Source organism: Neopsephotus bourkii, unplaced genomic scaffold (genome assembly GCF_033783945.1).
Source record: "Neopsephotus bourkii isolate Nb327-2 ecotype Australia unplaced genomic scaffold, CSIRO-AGI_Nbou_v1 NB_1433, whole genome shotgun sequence".
Classification (NCBI taxonomy): domain Eukaryota; kingdom Metazoa; phylum Chordata; class Aves; order Psittaciformes; family Psittacidae; genus Neopsephotus; species Neopsephotus bourkii.
The window spans coordinates 3,001,957-3,022,110 of NW_026901910.1; the positions used below are offsets into that span (position 1 = coordinate 3,001,957).

Below are 20,154 nucleotides of genomic sequence, written 5' to 3' on the forward strand. Positions count from 1 at the left end.
AAAAGCCTTAAGCAAATCTTGTCACACAAGAAAATTGATTTTTCAAAACTGACTTTTACAAGATTACTGGCGGGGTTTTTTTCTTTTCCCCCCTCTCATCTTTCTTCTGTATCGTTCCCTTCCAGTCTCCCGAGGTGGCTTCAGATCTAAGGAAATTAGAGATGCTGTGACTAAATTGAAAATGTAGAAAGAGGGAGAAGGAGGAAAGGAAAAGACACCCAGCACTCGGCACCTCCTGTCCCACTGCCTCTGTAGTAGCTGGCCTATGTGCTCACACTTATGAAGTAGCAGAGATGCTTCCTTTGCCTCTCCTACTGCCATACCCTGCATGCATCATCGCCTGTGGAAGGGTTATCTCACCGAGAGCATCCCCTGAGGGGCATTCCTAAGTGATCCCAAACTGGATTAAAGGGGGCTGTTCTCTTTCTCTCCCTCAATCCCTCCATTTTCATTTCTCTTTGGGAAGAAGAAGAGTTTCCTCCTGCTGCTCCATTCAGAGCTGCCTCAGTTTTTTTTGTTAGGAAAAAAAAAAAGAAAGGAGAGGAAGAGTTGCCTTGAAGTGGTTTCAGACAGCGTAAAATATGCTAAGCTTTTGTGTTTCTGCAGTGTAAATAATGAATCCTCTTACAGCTTCTGAGTCGGGAAAGACGTTGATTTAAGAGGCCTTCAGCTCTGTATGAGGTTTTTCTGCTTTCACTCCAGAGGGTGGGGAACGTGGCAGGGAGCAGCCAGGTGTGAACCATAGAATCATAGAACAGTTCGGGTTGGAAAGCACCTTCAAAGGTCATAGAGTCCATCCCCCATGCAATGAGCAGGGACATCTTCAACTCGGTCAGGTTGCTCAGACCCACACCCAGCCTGGCCTTGAATGAGGAGGGAGGATGTGCAAGAAGGACCCGGGATGGGGACAGGGGCTGCACCTACCTCAGCACCAGCAAATTGGATGTTTTGCTAAAGGATTTCATTTTGTGGTTCTTCTTTGCTCCTTTACTGCAGTTTTCAGGGGCAAGAAAGCCGTTTAAACAGAGAATGAAGTTATTAGCATCTCCTTCTCTCCCTGTGCTCCAGTAAACCAGAGCTGATTTGGTGATTGCATCAGTTATTGTTGATTTAACTAATTCCCCAAGCAGCATCCTTGGAAACATCTCTACTTAAAAGCAGGCTAAGCCACCCATGGGGTCCATGGCCACCCTGCACATCAGGCACACACAGAGGTCCATGCAGCATCAGCTACAAACCCCGGTCATGCCTGGTCCAGGGCTGAGTTTAGGGTCACGCCATTGATTGTCTGCACGGTTCATCAGCAGCTTTAACGGTTGATCAGTCAAGTCATTGACAACTTAACAGCTTTGTTTACTTCTTCCTTACCACTTCTGTGGCCAGTTTGTTCTGACTGTGCTTAGAAAAAGGCTGTTTTGATTGTTTGCTCACCAAAAATGAACCCAGCTTGTACAGACTGTGCAGGTGACATGGCTTTAATTGTGTTGTCTGGGAGAGAGAAACCTTCTCAGCCCAGTTCTTCCAGGTACCTACACCACAGGCAGCATAGACCTGGTCCTGGTGTGGTCCTGCCCATCACTGCCCCACTGCTCTCCGAAGAGCTGGATCCCTGTTGCACATCTTCAGGCATGATCTGGGGAGCCCCTCACTGCTATTTCCCAACCATGGGTCCTGCTAATGGGAAGGAGGAGATGCACATAAGACTGGCACCTCCCTTAAAGGCTGCAGTTTGATGAGCAATCAGGCTCATTGCCAGCCCCTTTGCTTGTCAGGAGTGGGAACACCGAAGCTGAGATTGGATAGGAAATCAAGCCAGAGGTTTCCTGTGCACAGTGAAATGTTATTATTATCATCAAAACCCCAGAGTGTTTAAAAACAATCAAACCCCAGCAGCAGCAACAGGTGTATCACAGCGAGCGCAATCACATCAGGTCTGAACTCTTGATATTTGGGAGAAGGTTGCAATCTTCCTCGCTGTTTATTTGTTTCTGAACCAAAAACACATAGGGGGAAAGAAATAGGCATGGGGAGATTAGCAAAGTTGGCATCTCTGCTCTGAGATGCAGCATCTCCACCATTAGGACCTCAGATTTGCTTTGTGGTGGAGTAGGGATGCTCGCACTAAGGACAAAGGGGTTTGGGAAGAGGCCGTCACTGCTGCAGCTGTGCATGGATGGATGGAGATTTGTCAGGGAGGGAGCGGGAGGCTTGGATACCTTTCCTTGGGTGTGCTAGGTACCATCGTCTTTGCTCCCGCAGCCATAGAGGACCAGTCAGCCATCAGCAAGGATGCTCAGTGCTTTGCTCAGGGCTCTGCCCCCCCGAACTTGATTAAAGCCCAAGTTAGAAGGCCCAGCCTTGTAATTTAGATGGCAGAGAGATTACCTATTGCCTGCACCGGCTGATAAATGAAGCCGGTGCGTCAGCACGAAGGGAGGATGGCAGATGTGCAGCTGAGGAGCTGTACAGGTCCCACACGTCTTCATTAGGGAGGGAGCAAGCAGGAGAAGAGGAATAACCCCATAGATCACTGTTATGGAAATCTGCTCTTAATAAGGAAATAATGTGCATGATGCATCACACCGGAGCCATGCAGGGGGTAGCAAGACACTGCTCAGGTCTTGTTGCTTGCTCTGTCACTTCTTACAAGGTTGTCACTTATGGGAGGTGCTTTGTAATGTGCCAGCACAAGCTATCTGCTGTCCTTACCCCTCTCAGGCCTCCATTGTCCATGAAACACACACGTTCTCCATCCCCATAGAGGATGCTGGGGTTACAGGGACAGGAGAGGGATGCAGGATGCAGCATCCAACACAGGGGCGGCTCTTGTTTGAGGATGAGAGGGGACTGCCACATTACAGCAGTAGGAGTTGAAGGTACTGCTGGCAGTAAAGCAACAAACCCATTCTCCGAGCTATTTGTAGCAATTAATGGCCTTTCCCAGGAATGAAATGTTAATTAATTCATTCCCTCAGCCTATGCATTTATTTAAGGTATTTGTGGGTGTTCTCTGTACTTTTATTAAGCAATTAACATGCGTCCAAGAAAATATTTGTCTGTTTTAAGTAGTTCTTAGTAAACACGATTTATACAGCAAGCAAGTGCTTTATTTTGCATTGTTAATTAAAACAGACAATCCACTCCATTGCCACAGGTTGTACACCACTAGAGCAGCCGCCCTGCCATGAGGTCTGGTTCAAGGGGCACATGTGCCGCTGGCTACAGCAAAAACACCTCCTGAGGAGCCTGCAGCATGGGTTTGAGTAGTGCTTGGTGGGTGTTGTAGGGTTCAGAGAGCCCGTGCTGCGGGGTGGGTGCTGTGATGCCCTCCTGTTGTTCCTGTGCTGCAGGGAGATGCTTGTGAGAGCTGTGGTGTGATGAGGAGCTTTATAAAGAGCACGTACGAGTCCTACAGCCTTCCCAGGGTTGTAAAGTAAATAGCTTGTTCACACATGCTGTTTGTTGAAGAATTACAAGTCCTTGTACAGCACACACAGGAATTTATTTGTTATGGTGAGCCTGGGCAGCGCTAAGGCAGACGAATTGCTAGTGATGCTCCTTCATGTGCCAATGCTCTGTCAGGGTATGTTGCAAATGTGGTTAGCTCCACGGGCCTGGGAACCCAGACAGAAATGGGATTCTTTGGGATAAGAAAGGGTAAAACCCCTTTGTGATGAATGAGTCCTGGCCGAGTATCCTCCACTGAGACCCCAGGTGCTTCATCCTGGCTTTCCTTTGGAAATCAGAGCAGGTCACTGAAGAAACACTGAGATATGAAGACTGAAAGCAAGCCACAGCACTGCTTTGAGCCATCATATCCCAAAATGTGTTTTCCTATTTGCTTGCAGGTACTCTTAGCTGGGAAGCAATCAATGTAGTCAGAAAATGCAATGTTTCCTTAGAAAAGTCCTGTCCCCTCCTTATCTTTAAGCATTAACATTTGGGGGGTTTTCCCATTCTTTAATCACTGGCTTTTCAGTGCTGTTTGTAATAACCCCTTTAAAGCTTGGGTTCAAATATCTTGTTTCCTGGTTGAAATCTGTTTTCCTCCATCACCCAGGCTGATTCTATTTCCAGAATATACTGGGTTGAGAGGCACTGGGCCCAGAGAGGCCAAGGAAAAACACAAGCAGGTTATGTGCAAAGCCCAAGGGGAAGAGCGACAGCAGCAGATAGGAGGCAAGGTCTGTGTTGGCCTTAGGGCATGGGATAGTGGGGAGAAGTGGTGAGTTTGGGTAATTGGGAATCATAGGAGCAGGTCCTTTGGGCAGATCCCCATGGGCAGACTCCTGCCCCTCTCTGCACAGCCCTGTTCCTACAATCCCTGCAATATTCTTTGGCTTAGGAAGGAAACCAGCAGCAAAAAACGACAGCTGAGTTAGCGGCTGAGTCATATGAGGAGAGACTAAAGCAGGTAAATTAATATAGTCTGGAAAAGACTCTGGGTGACACGTTTGCAATCTATAAATACCTTCAAGGCAGCAATATAAATGGCAGAATCCCCTGCTCTCAGCAGTGCTAGGATGAGCTGGGGCCAGGCTCCATGTAACAAGGCCAGTGCCTGAAAAGCCAAAGCAGTGGAGGTGGTGAATGGGGCTGGTAGAGCATCCTCTGCATCTGAGCTCTGTTTTATTCAGATTCTATTTATAAACAGCTACTGAAAGGTTAATAGGTGAGTAAGACATGTTATGGGCTTGTAAAAGCATGAGTAACTTGCCTTCTGGCTGCCCACAAGCACATCATGGGAAGCTTTACAAGAGGGTTATCAGGCGTCGTTATTAAAAACCAATTTGACATTATAAAAGATCTATACTGCTTGTTCAGCCACATTGATTTAGCAGTGTTAAGCCTTGGAAAACTGGAGCAAGAAGCTTGATCTCTGCTGAAGCACGAAGAATTGCTGTTTGTGACACATCTCCACGCTCGGGAAATCCAGTTTTGCGGAAGCGATGGGGTTTGAGCAAATCCATAGAGCACCATGCCATGGTCGCTGCTCTGTGTTTCCCCAAGATGCTGCAAAGCCAAACAGTTCTTGGAAACCTTGCTCTCCATTTTGCTTCGCTTTGTAACATCCAGGAAATGGCTTCATAGAATCTCAGACTGGTTTGGGTTGGAAGGGACCTTAAAGCTCATTCAGTTCCAACCCCCCGCAGCATCATTCCTGTGGCAGGGAGGCAGCAGGGCAAAGGCAGGTCCCATCAGGAGGCAGGGAAGCATGATGCTGAAACCAGCTGACCCCTTGGCTTGGGCTGCAATTCCCTCTGGAAGGAGAAAGGCGTCACCAAAGCATCATGCAGCATTCCAACCGTTGGGAGGTGTCGCTTGTGCAGGTTCTTCCATAGGAGGAAGCTCCCTCATTAACACATGAAGAGCAGCCCTAGAAACAGAAGTGACATCTCCTGATTAATTATTGAAGGGGGAGCATGGGGAGGGTGGGGAAGCTGGAGTGGCCAGTCAGCATCTGTTAGAGGTGCAAAGATAAATGAAATGAGAGGGCAGATAAGTGCCTACAAATGGGCTGCATCTGTACTGCTAATACATCTCTCCAAACACTTGTGTCATCAGATGGTGGGTGAAGCCTTGCAGGTCAGCTGTCTTCATTCTATTAGATTCACGCTCTCAGTCACAGAAGGGATTTGCTCTAGCAGCACTGTTAGAGTGTTTCAAGGCTCAACTCTCCTTCCAGACCCATAGACGCACCTGGGGAAGCCATCTGTGCCTGCAGATCCTCTCATGAGTTCCCTGTGGATCCAGTAGCCTTTGGTTGCCTTTAGGGCAGCAAGGGGAACCCATAGCAGAGCATTCGGGACAAGCAGAGCCGAACTGTAAAGGCAGAGCAGGAGACCCGTGGAATGACCATGAGCAGCTGCTGTTCTATTTGAAGGGGACACCAAAACAACCCCACCAGCTCACCTCTTTGCAGCTTGATGGGACAAGCCCAGCTCCCAGTGCTGGCATCTTCCCCAAGCCACCCAGAGGAGGGCAGAGATTCCTTAGGGAAATCCTCTTCCCCCTAATCTACCTGCACGCTGTTTTGGGGGGATGGTTATATGTGTTTTCCCTGGGCTCTGCCTGTGCTGTATTTCCCTTCCCCCAGAGAGCTGCTGAAGTTTCACACGCCTGACAGCATCTCCTGTCTTTCCCACCCACTCCAGAGTGGCAGGTTGCCAGATGGTGCCCCATTAGGTCACATTTGCTCATTGTTTGGCAAACAGCGGCTTAATTCAAGTGCTGAGTTGACAGCTTGTTCTCCAAGACAATTTGCAAGTTGCAGTGTTGCAAATGCCAGCTTGGCTTTTCAGGGTAATGTTATTTCAGCTGCCTTAAAGGGATAAAGTTCTCTTTGATTAGAAAAATATAAAAGGAAGAAAAGGGTAAAAGCGAGAGGAAACTGAAACGGTTTTTAGCTGTTTGATGTGGAAGGACCACTGGTTGTTGAGTTGTTCAGAAAGAGACTGCTCTCCTGGCACTGCAGTTCCCCATTAGCAGGCTCTCCATGTCCCATCCCTCCTATCATTGAGGTCTTCCATCTGTGCCCTACACTCTTAAGGAATGAGGTGCATTTCCAGTGGAACAGGCTCTCGCAGGGAAATGGCAATTTGGGTTTATTTTGGAAAGGTTTTGGTAGGGATCTATGTACACATCAGTTTGTTGCAGTCTCTCCAAAGCCTCTGGCTATCCCTGCATCCCTGGGGAGGTGGATGATGCCGAGGACAAGAACATGTCTGTCCTAAAGCCTAAGGCAGCAGCAGGCTGTGATGTGCCACCCCCCAGCACTGCAACCTGCAGGTCTCCCCCACCATACACAGGAATGGCACAGAACAGCACCATCATGATGCTCTTTCTTCTTCAATAGGTGGGCAAAAAAGGGCCAGGTGATAAAAGAAGCATCCGGTGACTTCTATGAAACCATCGTGGATCACACCTTCTTCTTTGAGCCCGTCTCCTGCGAGGTCACCAATGCACTGGGAAGCACAAACATCAGCAGGACTGTGGACGTCTACTGTAAGTGATGGGTCAGCTTGAGGCTGAGGCTGAAAATGAATAGGAAGGGGACACGGCCAGGTCTGACTTGCCTGGGGTGACCAGGACTTGCTGGGTTTTATATGTCTGTGACCCATAGGTCCAGCAAGACCTACTGCCGCTTCCTCTGACACAGTGACCTCTTTGGTTTGAGGGTTTCTGGTCGATACAGCCCATCACTGGGAGGTAACTCCGGTCTCCTCTGTGCAGTTGGGCCCAGGATGGCGACAGAACCTCAGTCCCTGCTTGTTGACCTGGGCTCCGACGCAGTCTTCAACTGTGCCTGGACTGGGAACCCATCTCTCACCATTGTCTGGATGAAGCGAGGCTCAGGAGTGGTAAGAACTGCTGTTGGGGTGGTGGGGAATGGCATGTTCAGGGCATGAGGTGCTGCATGATGCTCCACATGGAGCAAAGCCCAGACCTATGGGCTGGGAGTTCCTGGCTGGATTTATGATGGTCCTCCTAAAGGAGGGGACAACGTGGCATTGCAGGCCTACAGTGAGTGTCCCCAGTTAGTCCAGAGAAATGTATTAAGCAGTAAGGCTTTGTGGTATTTTGGATGGAAGCGTGAGTGCATCCGTAAGGCAGGATTTTGGATGTCAGGCTGGAAATGGATGTCAGGCTGGAATCCCATCTGGGAGAGGCTGACAATGAGTGCCATTGCTGCTGCAGAGGAACCCCCTCCTCTCTTCCAGGTCCTGAGCAATGAGAACAAGCTGACCCTGAAGTCCGTCCGCCAGGAAGATGCTGGGAAATACGTGTGCCGAGCCGTGGTGCCACGGGTGGGCGCAGGCGAGCGGGAGGTGACGCTCACTGTCAACGGTACCTCTTGCTTCCCTATGGCTATTCTGTCTCATCACCTTATTGCTGTCTCATATACCACTCTCATTGCCAAATTGTCTCCTTGGATATTAGCTTTCAGAGCAAACCCCACCCACAGTTGGATGAGGGAATGCTTCTGCCCTGCAAGCCATGTGAATGAATTGGGTTTTGTATTCATTCTCCTGGAGAGGCATGGGTTAAAGCAAAAATCTCCAACATTATCTATGGTCCTTATTATCAACAGGCGTTTATTGAGTAGCTGGGAGCTGGCATCTTTAAATCTTTAATAGATTTATCTTGCAAAACCCTTGCAAGGTCAGAGAGCACTGTTGTCTCTGTTGTACAGCCCGAGAGCTGGGAATTGAGCCTGGATCCAACAGCAGCAGCCTAATCACTCTCCCAGGGCCCACGTGAGGGTGCCTATGAGAGACAGTGGTGCTATATAGCTCCTCCACAGCTGCTTGGGGCTCAGGATGTGTCCTGGACCTGCACCTAAGCTCAGGAGTTAGTTGGGAAGCACTTCAGAGCTCTGGAGTTTAATGATGACCCTGCCAGGACCCCGCAGCAGCCGATAACAAATTCCAACCTAAATACGGAAGGGAAAGAGCCAGGCAGGCTGTGAATGGTATAAATAGAGTATGAATTTCACATTGTCTCTCACCTGCATGACAAACTGGCAGGCTTCAGTCCCCGCTCGCTGTCACAAAGAGAAGAAAATGAGCAGGCAAGCAGCACAGGCAGCAGCATTTTAAATGCAGATGATGCAGATAGGTGGATGCCCCATCCCTAGAAGCATCCAAGGTCAGGCTGGACAGGGCTCTGAGCAACCTGATCTAGCTGAAGATGTCCCTGCTCGCTGCAGGGGGGCTGGGCTGGCTGACCTTTGAAGATCCCTTCCAACCAAACTATGAGGTTCTATAACACTGGAAAGGGAAGCCAAGGGCGGCACAGCAGGCGACTGAAAACCAACTACTCCCTTGACTTTGACTCGGCTCCTCGGCGCCTGCATGCTCCTTCGCCGCTGGCTGCTGGGTTTTAATTACAATTAAGCTCAATCATGGAAAACAAAGCAACAGATTAGCACAAACATAGAACCTACCCCTTTACTAACACCTACCAGGCACACGGATGCCTTCAATGCAGACAACGTGCTCAGCAGGCTCGGGGCTGTTAGGAGCATGTGGCATAGGGAAGAGTTTTGCATCTTACACCACTGCTGAGCTTTTCACCTTGTAGAGCTGGCGAGGGAGCAAATAAAACCTGTGCCATAAGGCTCACTGCTCTGCTTTGAGCATCTCCCAGGAGCAGCTTGCTTGCAGCATCCCATCCTGCTGGGATGTGGGTTTTACACTGGGGTCTGCTGCAACCCCAAGGACACAATGCATTGGACCCCACACCAAGGGGTAACCAAGGTGGACCAGCCTCCGAGCAGCATTCCCATGCCCTACGTCCCCCAAGCACCAGGGTGCAGGTTGAGAGGAGATCTCCAGCTCCGAAGCACGGCACGGTGTGTCTAATCCTGCTAATGAATTCTGCTGAAAGTCTTTCCTGCTGTAATTTGAAAGGGAAGTTGAATGCCTCGTATTTTCAAGTGATTTTAAATCCAGAGGGTGATACAATTGTCTCGGTATTAGCAGGTGCCTTCCTCTGTGGGCTGGGATTCGTCACACTAAAATTAGCCATTTAGAAGTGTCTGCTCTGGACAAGCTGCACAGACTCTGATCAATGCACATGGGCTTCAGAGGGGCTGATTCGTGCCACTGAAAGCACAGAGACCCCAATTGAGGGTTACTCATCAGATCCTGAAATCCCTCTGCAGCTACCCGTATGCTCTCAGTGCTGTCAGGAATCAGAGCAGCAGGATGCTGGGGTGGGAGAGCATCCTCCTGCGCTCCCCACCGCAGCATTCCAGCCAGCTCTGTGGCTGCAGAGAGCAGCCTATCCCTGTGCCAGGGTGTGAGGCCACCAGCCTGAAAGGAAGCAGATATGATTCAGAGGCTGGTTAATGGGAAGGAGGATTATGCAAACAAGCAGTGTTTGGCAGGGCAGGAGCAGCAGAGGTAAAAAGGAAGCGAGGAGCTGTCGGTCCCATCATAAATCAGTTGGATTTACAGCCCCCGTGCGAGCCAAAGGCTCTCGATGCTCCTGACTGCACGCAAGCCTGGTTGCAGCTCTCACCGTGGTAGGAGAAGCACCTCAAGATCACCTTCACAGCAGGATTGCCTGGAGTACAGGCTGTGGGTGCATCATCCAGGCTGAGATGGTTGAGGCTGGTCAGCCTGGAGAAAAGCAGCTGCGTGGAGACCTCAGAGCAGCTTCCAGTGTCTGAAAGGGGGGCTACAAGGATGCAGGAGAGGGACTCTTCATCAGATAGCGTAACAATAGGGCAAGGAGAGATGGGTTCAAACTGAAACAGGGAGATTTAGGTTAGACGTGAGGAAGAAATCCTTCACTATGAGGCGCTGGCACAGGGTGCCCAGAGAAGCTGAGGCTGCCCCATCCCTGGCAGTGCTCAAGGCCAGGGTGGACACAGGGGCTTGGAGCAACCTGCTCTAGTGGAAGGTGTCCCTGCCCATGGCACGAAGCAAGGATTTAAACCAAACTCTGTTGCCAAACCATTGCCAAGGTTGCAAGGTCTGGGAAGGAAAGGTTCAGATGGACTCAAGCAGGATGGAGAAGGCTCAACCACCCTTTCTGTGCTCCAAGGCTCCTGAGTCAGCATCCACCAGGACCACACAAATAAATAGGCACTGACATGCTAAAAATAACCACAACCAATAGCTCCATCATTTATATCCATAGCAACATTGTTTAAAGCCTTTCCCCTGCCTCTGAGCTGTCTCACACTTAGCACTGAATGCCAAGCTGGAGATTGGCAGCCTTCACAAAGAGCCAGAGCCTGATGGAGAATCAAACACCGGCCCCAAATGTGAAGAGGCTGCAACTTTGTGCTATTATTTCTGGGCATGTTCATCTCACAAATGGTCTTTAGTCATACACTATTATCAGGATGATAAGCCTTCGTCTCTGAACTCCTGAAGCAATAATAAAACCCAAAGCCATTGGCATTTGTGCCATTTAAAATCTACTCGCCTTGGGGAAAATGAGTCTTTTAATGATTATTAAGCCATTTTTCTCCAGCATCACCCAGTCTTGGAGTGCTTCCAGAATTTATAAGTCACATACAACCATTAAAATACAGAGATGTTTTTATTATCATTATTTAGGCCTCGTCTACAGATCCCATCATTGCTCTTGACTCTGTTGGCGTTGGGCTCATCAGTAATCAGGAGGATCACCTAGCATGTGTTTAGCTAGCTAAAAAGCTCATCCTACATGCGTTAGAGGATGATGGGACCCAAAGGGTTCCCATCGCGTGTCACATCCAGGAGAAAAAAGCCCCAGCACATATTTAGGGCCATCTGCTTGTCCCGCATGGCTGTTGGCAGGGTTCTTGCACCAGACATGGGGAGTGAAGGCCATGGCGAGCCAACATTGCCAGCTTGGGCATAGAATCATAGAATCTTAGAGTGGTGTGGGGTTTTCCTGCAGAAATCCCTCCAGGGCATCAGGCAGGCTGGTTGCAGGCCATTGATGGTGGCTTCCAGGTAACATCTGCCTGTCAGTGCCTCCTTCTGCCCTCCTGCTGTTTCCTTAAGCCTCTGGGGAGCATCACAGGAGGCAAGGGAGCTGCTGCTCCGTGCATCCCCTCAAAGGGGCATCCCGATGCCCCTCTGTGGCTCTGCTAACCCACCTCCCCATCACCACCAGCACCTTGTATTGCAGCTACCCATGTGAGATGCCAGCAGCTCTCTGCTGTCTCTTGCAGGGCCACCCATCATCTCCAGCACCCAGACGCAGCATGCCCTGCACGGCCAGAAAGGGCAGATCAAGTGCTTCATCCGCAGCACCCCGCCACCAGACCGAATTGTGAGTAGCATCCCATGGGCACGGTGGGTGCCTCCAGCACCTTTAGGTGCCCTATAGTGGGCAGACCTGCCCCAGGCTGACCCTTCTCTTCCTTGATAGGCTTGGTCCTGGAAGGAGAATGTGCTGGAGTCTGGGACATCCGGACGCTATACAGTGGAGACGGTGAGCACGGATGAGGGCGTCATCTCCACGCTGACCATCAGCAACATTGTCCGGGCTGATTTCCAAACCATTTACAACTGCACTGCCTGGAACAGCTTTGGCTCTGATACGGAGATCATCCGGCTCAAAGAGCAAGGTGGGCATCGCTGGAGAGCCGGTGGGGCTGTTGGGCATGGGAATTAGAGCCTGGATGGGCTATAAGTGTGGGGAGATGCTGTGAGATGCAGGAGGAGCTCAGAAAGCTCTTGGGATATCAAAGAGGAAGTTAGGAAGGACAGTGAGAATGCTCCAGCCGTGCTAGATATAGATTGCATCCTTAAGGTTCCTGGTCCTGGCAGAGGTGAGGAGGTGGGACAAGCCCTGCAAAGTCTCTTCTTAATACAGTATTACCTGATTTTACCCATCCTGCTAAAGCTGCAGTGCACGGGACAATCCTGCACCCCTCAATCCCTGCCCCACAGCACAGGGTGATGCCACTGCACAGGCTGGAGGATAGATTATAGCCTTGGAGAAACACGGATGGCTGCTCCCTCCAGACCCCACTGCTCCACAGAGCACAGAGGAAGGTGTTTGGGCTGCTGGCATCCCTCCACCGCAGCCACCAGCCACCATGCCAGCATGTGCTCTGCAGGGCTGGGCTTACCCAACCAGCCTCAGAGCCACTGCAAGCAATCCCGAGGGGATGGCCAGGGGATTTCCACTCTCCATAGCAAGGGAGGGTGATGGCTTTTGTGATGAACGCTTAGCTCCTGGAGGAACTCCAGTCCTCTTCTATTATATTAAATGCCAGGGCAGGCAGGTGGATTGCTCTCATTAAGCCATGATTTATAAGCGAGGCTGCCGTCCAGATTAGATCAGAGCTAAATGAACCCCTTAAAATTAGCCTTGGGCTTCTTCCAATGCAAACAGAGCCAGTGGTTTTTCCAGGTTCTCTGCCAGTCAGCAGGAGCCTGGGTCCCAGCGGAGGGTGGCCTGGTCCAAGCCTGCTCCGCAGCATCCAAGTCCACAGCCGGCTCCACACCGAGATCCCTGCTAGGGACACCCCTGCCCTGGGCAGGGGGACATTGTAGGGTGGCTGAGGCTGCTGTAGGGTGGCAGAGGACATCCCCTTCAGGGGGACATCCCTGTGCTCGGAGTGGAAGGCGGAGCAGAGGGCTGAGCGCTCAGGACTGACGTGTGCGCTTGGGCCGTGCAAGGCTGTGGACACTTGCTTTATTTTCAAACAGGTACGGAAATGAAATCAGGAGCTGGTATTCAAGCAGGTATGGAAATCATGAGCTGACGGTGAACGTGGGGTGTCCCCAGCCATTACCACGCCTGAGGACCCAGTGTCCTCCTCCTGGCCCAGCAGCTTTCCAGCAGGGCAGGAAGGGGTATAAGGAAAGCTGCAGGGCAGTGACTGGGGCATGGATTGGGATGCTGTTGTGGTCCAGTCTCCGCTCTGCAAACCTTTCTGTGCCCCAGCTCCCAAGCCACTAAAAAGGGTATAATATCAGGGACCACTGAAGTGCTCTTAAGTGATCTCAGATCCAGGATTAAACGTGTGGTCATCACCAGCTCCACACCAGTGGACAATGAGAAATGGTTTCTTCTTCACCTAGTCGAGTGGCAGCCATGGGGTTGCTGCATTTTGCTTCTCAGGTAGATCACCTCTGTCCCAGCAGCATTTGTGTCCCCATCTGCAGAGAGGACAAGGAAGAAGGAGGATCAACTCTTTGCACCCATCTTTTCCCTAAATTCATCCCATTCATTTGTAAGGAGAAATTACACATTGGAGGTGTCCAGGACAGCGGTGAGGACACGCTCACCTGGCTTAACCATCCTGGAAAGGGTTACCCATCTTTTGGCCTCCTGTTTGTTCACAAGAGCCTATGGAGTGCTTAGAACAGGAAAGAGGACCTATAGATATCTGCTGCTTGTGGGGAGATCATCCCAGTCTGTGACGGTGATCTGTGGTACCCAGCACTGGTGTTCTGCGAGCAGGAATGCTGCCTGGCAATAATCCAGAGAGCAGGCACCAACCCAACACTCACCAGTAAGTAGGAGCTGTGCTTTGAGGATCTGGAGGAACCGAGCAGGGAGATAACAAGGCTCTTGGGCTGCAAATCTGACCCTCTCTCCATAAATGTGATTTCATATTCCACCCTCCCCTCCCCTTGCAAGTGGAGGCCTGGATCCGTGCAAGTAAATCAGCTTTGCTGGCTGAAATCCCTGCTGGGAGCCCAACTACAAAGTTACTGTAGGCAGAAGGATGCGAGCACATAACCCCTGCTCAGCTGCCTGGCCTCTGCCCATCCCCGCTGTCCCAGTCCTTGTAGCACCCTCAGGGGTTCAGGGAAGGATGATGGAGCTGACTAGCCAAGGAGAAAGGCAGGAGATGGGAATATAAACCAGGCACAGGGTGTGAATGATGGCTCTTGGGTTAATTCGTCCATATAGACTTAACAGCGTGGGCTAAGAGCTGAGCTACAGCCCCTGGCATGCAGGCTCAGTGCCCGACTCCATCCCCCCATCCCAGCTCTCTCCCAGCCTGCTCTAATCCTTAATAATGTTAACACTCTGTCTTCTTTTGCACTTCTCACCCTTTAGAGCTACTCATTCATTCACCTGCAGGGTGCTAGAGAGAGCAGTTGTTAACCTGCTCTTCAGGCTCCCTCCCAGGGGAAACTGAGGCACAGAGCGATCCCAAGTGTCCCACAGGCAACCTGTGCCAGTGTCACGACAAGGGAGCGGGGAAGGAGGTCCACTTGGCCCCAAAACCCTCCCCATGCTCATCGCCGAGCCTCTTTCCAGTAGCCAGGGGTGGGTCCCATGGGGAAAAGCCGCTTCTCCAACCTTCAACCCAGCTTCATGCTCCTTCTCCTTCCTCTTGCAGAGTCGGTGCCTATGGCGGTGATCATCGGAGTGGCCGTGGGGGCCGGTGTGGCGTTCCTGGTGCTGATGGCCACCATCGTTGCCTTCTGCTGCGCCCGCTCCCAGAGGAGTAAGTGTCTCCCCCATCCTCAGTGCATCCCTCTGGGGCTAAAACCTTGGGGTGAATAGAGTGGGTCACAAAATTGAGGCTGAATCTGCTAACATCCCACCAGCACAATGTGCGCCTCATGCTGGTCATCCCTATGGGAGAAGGAAAGGGGTTTGGAGCACAGGGAAAAACATGTCAGCTAAATGTTAATCCCTGTTAACAGCCCAAATAGCTCTGGTAGGGGTGTCCTAGGGGCAAAGGGATTGCAAAGGGACCTGTTGTTAATCCCTCTCTTGGGGAAATCCTGATGTCCAAGAGAGAGAAGCATCCTCACCACGCTGCTTAAAAACCCTCCCCAGTTTGTGCTCTCTGTTCTACTTCTGATTCAGTTTCATTTCTCTCAACATCAAATGTGTATTTCCTAGAGGGAAATTACAGCCAGCTAAGGGGTTTTATATGGGACACATGGGTTTTGAAGCCTGGCTGTGCTGGGAATACAAGTTAAAGTGGCATTAGAGATGCAGGTAGAGGAAAAGGGGGGATAAACAGCATGGAATCATGTTGCCTCGTTAAAAAGACACCAGGAAATTAAAGCAGGATTGCTGGCTAAACGAAAAGGCATCAAACCAGGAGGGAGAAGAGTGGGACTGTGTGGAGCATCTCAGACTAAGGGAGAAGAGGATACACTCGATGGTGCTGCGGGCTCGGGAGATGCATGGTACGGATGCCAGGATGCCAAGCTCTGTGTGTGTATGTGTGCCAGAAACCCCACTTGTTTCTCTTTTCATTTCCCCCTCTTGATCATTTACAAAGCAATCAAAGGCACCAGGCTCCTCCTAGATTCAGGTATGAAGGCACGGCCTCCCACAGCAGAAATGTGTTTAATTGTGAGAGCGATAATGATGCCTCTCGCTGTCTCATCCCCTGGTTTTCTGAACCCTTGCAGCTCCCATTAGCAAGTGTTAATGAATTAAATGGGGGCAGTCATCAATCTTGCTTTCTGGGGAAGGATTGGTGATGGGCAGGACCCAAGACCAGGCCAATTCAACGCTGTTGTGAGCACCTGAAGAAGCAGGAGCCAAGTCATGTTATCATGTCAATGGTGGGACACAATCATCCATGCTCCCCACATTCAGAGCAGGGGAAACCGTGTGGTTCATTATCTTCTTCTTATCTGAGGTAACCAGATGGTGCAGGGTTCTTTATGGGACACACAGTTTAACACTGATGCTATGACAGCAGATCAAAGATGTGGTGCAAGCGCCAGGGTTGGGAGTCCCTCACAAGCTGGAAGCATGCAGAGGATGAGGGGAAAAGCAGGGATTGTCCTTCCAGGAGGAAGGACAACCCCATCCCAGCCAAATATCTGCTGTGATTTATCCCTTGGATTCCCAGTGGTAAATCAGGAAGAAGAGGCATTTGCTTTGCCAGGGCTGGGAAGAGAGTGTATGGTGGCATGGCATTGATTGAAGTCCCTTTCCTCCACTATTTCCAGTGATGTCCCACTTAGAAAGGACTTTTTGGCCTCCTTTATAAGCCCTCCAGGTCTGGGCATCTTCCCTTCGTGCTCACTGCACCACTGCTGTTCTCCAGCTCCTCCTGCAGCATTAAGTCCATTGTTGCTGTGCCCTGTGGAGAGGAGAAGGGATTTTAGCCCAATTTTGCAGGTGCTAATGCAGGCTGGATGCTGTGGCCGGCATCTCCAGCAGCAGGTGAGCATCAGGAAGCTAGAAGCACCAGGCTGAAAGGTGAGGAAAGGACTTTTCATCATGATCAGTGTGTGAAATCAGCAGAGGGTTTACAGGGATCAGCTCAGGAGTGAGGGTACCAGCAGAGCACTTGGATATCAGGGCAGGGATTCATTTCTTACCAGGATGACTGCAGATTCCTCTCCCAAACACACTGAGCCTGGAGACTCTGGAAAAGGGGAAAAGAAACCACTTTATTGCACATCTGTTGTTGTATCTACAGTGACTTAATGGCCCACAGTTATTTAAGGGGGAACGCTCCTGGGAGAGGCTGTGTAAAACAGTAATTAGCTTCTCCTTGTGATTAAAGACAGTGGTTCCAGCACCAGGAACATGGTCCCAGCAGGGGAAATAAGAGGAAAAAGCAGTAGTAGCTTCCCAAGGAAATCCTTTGCCTTGCACCTGCGACTTGGAGTCATCTATGGGCAACAGCAGGGCTGCAGATACCAAGGGCAAGGGATGCTGGGGCAGATTAATCCATGGATGGAGCTTCAAGCCGGGCTCTGCTGCATGATTCAGTTCGGTTCATAGACACAATCACAGTCTCCTCCTTCATGGCCCAGCCTTTTGCTGGGCTGAGTCTTTGCAATCCTGGCTTGGTTCCTCTGGCTGGAGGCAGATCTGACAAGCCCAGCAGCTCAGGGCAGTTTTGGGTCCAGGAGGGTGGGAGCCAGCTCGTAGGCTGAAGCCCAGCTTCAAAGCTGGGAGCTGTTTAGATCTGGCTGCTCAGATTTGCATCCATCGCGGCTTTTCATCTCGGATCCACGCGCGGCTCTTTCTGCTCCTGCTGCTCCGTGTCTGCGGTTTCACTGTGCTGAATTGACTTCTTCAAAGCATGCCTGACACCTTCAGGGGAGGCAGAGTTATCTCCAGTAACGCTCCTCACTGCCCTGCATGGAAACAGGAGCAGCAGCAGCAGGGATGAGTTTGTCATTCCCAAGGCCCCGTCTTTGTTCACTGCTTGGCCTTTCCCATATGAATCTGCACCCCAAACCTGGAGGAGGCTTTTCTCAAGCGCTTCCCAGTGCATTATATCCCTTTGGGAGCAGCATTTCAGGTGCTTCCCAAGCAGCAGCAGTCTGGACAAACAGCCCACTATCTGTCTGAGCCCCTGTTAACAGCACCGTGAGCATGGCAGGGACTAACCAAGCTCCCAAAGGCATTAGAACAGACACCTGAGCTTCCCAGAGGCGATGGTTTCACATGCCCATGCCTCACAGCAATGCAAACATTGCTCCCACAGTTCTCAGGTGGGTTTGCTGGGTTGATTGTCCTTGGTGCCATCAGTTGTTTCCCTGAGGATGCTCCACGTTTGCCTTTGACTGATGCCCTTCTCCATCTCCCTCTTTGCCCAGATCTCAAAGGCGTGGTTTCTGCCAAGAACGATATCCGCGTGGAGATTGTACACAAGGAGCCAGCCTCGGGCAGGGAGACGGAAGAGCACCCCACCATCAAGCAGCTGATGGTAAGGATTAACTTCTTCTCCCCTTAAGCTATTACTCTGAGTAAGTGTTTGATGGTGATGAGCCCAGGCACATGTAGTTCAGCGCCGTAATCCCCACTCCAGGCAAAGATGCTTCTCCCAATATCCTGCTCTTGACATACACATTCTCCTGCCATGAAAGGTCCTCGAGCGAAACTTTGCTAATGAAGAGGGAGAGATGAGGGGGGTACTGTGAATTTGCTACCTTGCTTGGGGGAAGAGCTGCAGACAGCAAGTAGAAGCGGCGTAGCCCAGGATATTCAACTTTAGCCCATGGAGTGGAATAAATCAAATAAATAGATAAAATAAGCATGAAAGGTGAGAGAAAAGAGCCGTGAGGAAAGGGAGAAGGGATTGAAGAGGCTGGAGGCTGATTTCTAGGCTGCTGGGTTGGGTTTTTCTTGCTCTAACCCTCTGGTTTTCAGGCAACACTTGCAAGCATCAGCATGCAAAAAGCTGTTTGATGAGTTACTGGTGGAAAGGCGAGGCTGAGCATCATAGGGTGGGCAGAGAAACAAGCAGGAGCCTTGAAATAAGAAGCAGGAGGAGGTAGAGGTCTGGCATGTTCTGCCAGCATCACTGAGGTGTCTGTGCAAGCCTCTTTATTCCCAGTTGGACCTTGCTCTGAAGAGCCTGCAGATCCATGTCACGATGTGCAGAAGGAGGACAGCTCCATGGAAGGACAAAGGAGGCCAGGACTTGGGTTTGGAGCAATCTGCTGACATGACAGGGAATGAGGAGCTTGCTTTTCACAGGACCCTCTCCTACAGTGATCAACAGCACTGAGCCCAGGTCTGGCTTCCAAAACAGGGGTTGAGAGCAGCCCAATTGCCACTCCAGATCTTAACCACCAAGCTGGAAGCCTCAGCAAAGTGGCCATACAACATCTACCACTGATGAGTAAATGAGGAAGAAGATGGTTATGGGATGCCAGGCATGGTATCTTGCCAGACACCATGGGGCAGAGCCAGGAGGTGATTTCACATCAGTGTGTGCCCTTGCTGAGGCTGTGCAGCAGCAGTGCAGGGCTGTGCACAGTGCAATAAGGATGCTGGCAGGATGGAAATGGTGCAGGAAAAAAGTGACATTTATTTGATAGCAGGGAAATAAATGCCTATAGGGAGAGGTTTACAAAGCTCATGTGTTCTGCCTTATCAGCAAGACTTCTGAGAGGTGGTTTGGTTACAGCATGATATAAAGGGGCTGTTTAAGTGCAAAGAGGGGAGGCAAAGTCAAGCACTTTAGGTACAAGATGAGGGAGTGTAACAGCCTAGCTGCTGCACTGGAAGAAGGTGAGTTTCTCCCTCTCCTGGCCAAATGCAGGGGTTTTCCTGAAGATACATCAGTTAGATGTAACACTGTTGGATCAACACTGTTCAAGAGGTTGGAAGGGATGGTCCATAGTCCATGACCCCAGTGCTGGGCGGATTTGGACATCCTACCTGTCAGGAAGAAGACAACAAACCCCCCTGTAGTGCCTTGGCCAGGGCCTCCCCTTCCTCATCTGCTCTTAGCAAAAGCATTCCCACTAAATGCTTCCCAATTTCTTCTCTCTTCAGAGTCCTCAGGGATCCCCCACTGTTCCTCATCCCCTTCCTTGCTCTTCGAGCATCCTCTTCTGGCCATTAGAGACCTAGGCTTCAGCAGCTAAACACATTCCTAACTAGATGCTCCAAGTTTGCCAATGAAATGATGGATCAAGTTAAAACAAATCCACCCTTTCTGATGAGTGGTGATGAGCACTGCACAGCACCCTTTGCTTGCTCCATGCCCTCACCACAAGACCTCCCTTCTTTCCCTCCTCCCCATATATTATCTTCCCCACTGCTGCTTCATTTACCTTCCCTAAGCTTCCTGTGGCCTTTCAAGCCTGGGCTCAACCTCCACAGCATCCTTTGAAATGATCTCACCCTGCCTCTGCTTTGCTGGAGCCTTTCTGGCTGCAAAGTGCCAGCGTGACTCTTCTTTCCCCCTGCTAAATGCCACCGCGTTTGTTATTCTCCAGCCATCTGTGACCTCTG

At 50.7% G+C, this 20,154-nt stretch overlaps 1 protein-coding gene across 3 annotated transcripts in view; it reads left to right on the top strand.

The window, feature by feature from the left end:
• The window catches only part of KIRREL3 (kirre like nephrin family adhesion molecule 3), a 270,213-nt gene that overhangs the window by 246,823 nt on the left and 3,236 nt on the right, over positions 1-20,154 (top strand). For 2 of the 3 annotated variants that reach the window (XM_061368493.1, XM_061368495.1), the window contains 8 exons: positions 6,857-7,005; positions 7,234-7,361; positions 7,722-7,848; positions 11,678-11,778; positions 11,878-12,076; positions 13,167-13,202; positions 14,816-14,923; positions 18,006-18,115. In XM_061368493.1, coding sequence (XP_061224477.1) covers positions 6,857-7,005; positions 7,234-7,361; positions 7,722-7,848; positions 11,678-11,778; positions 11,878-12,076; positions 13,167-13,202; positions 14,816-14,923; positions 18,006-18,115 — 958 coding nt within the window. The remainder of the gene's footprint in view (positions 1-6,856; positions 7,006-7,233; positions 7,362-7,721; positions 7,849-11,677; positions 11,779-11,877; positions 12,077-13,166; positions 13,203-14,815; positions 14,924-18,005; positions 18,116-20,154) is intronic. The other variant, XM_061368494.1, reaches the window with a different exon arrangement.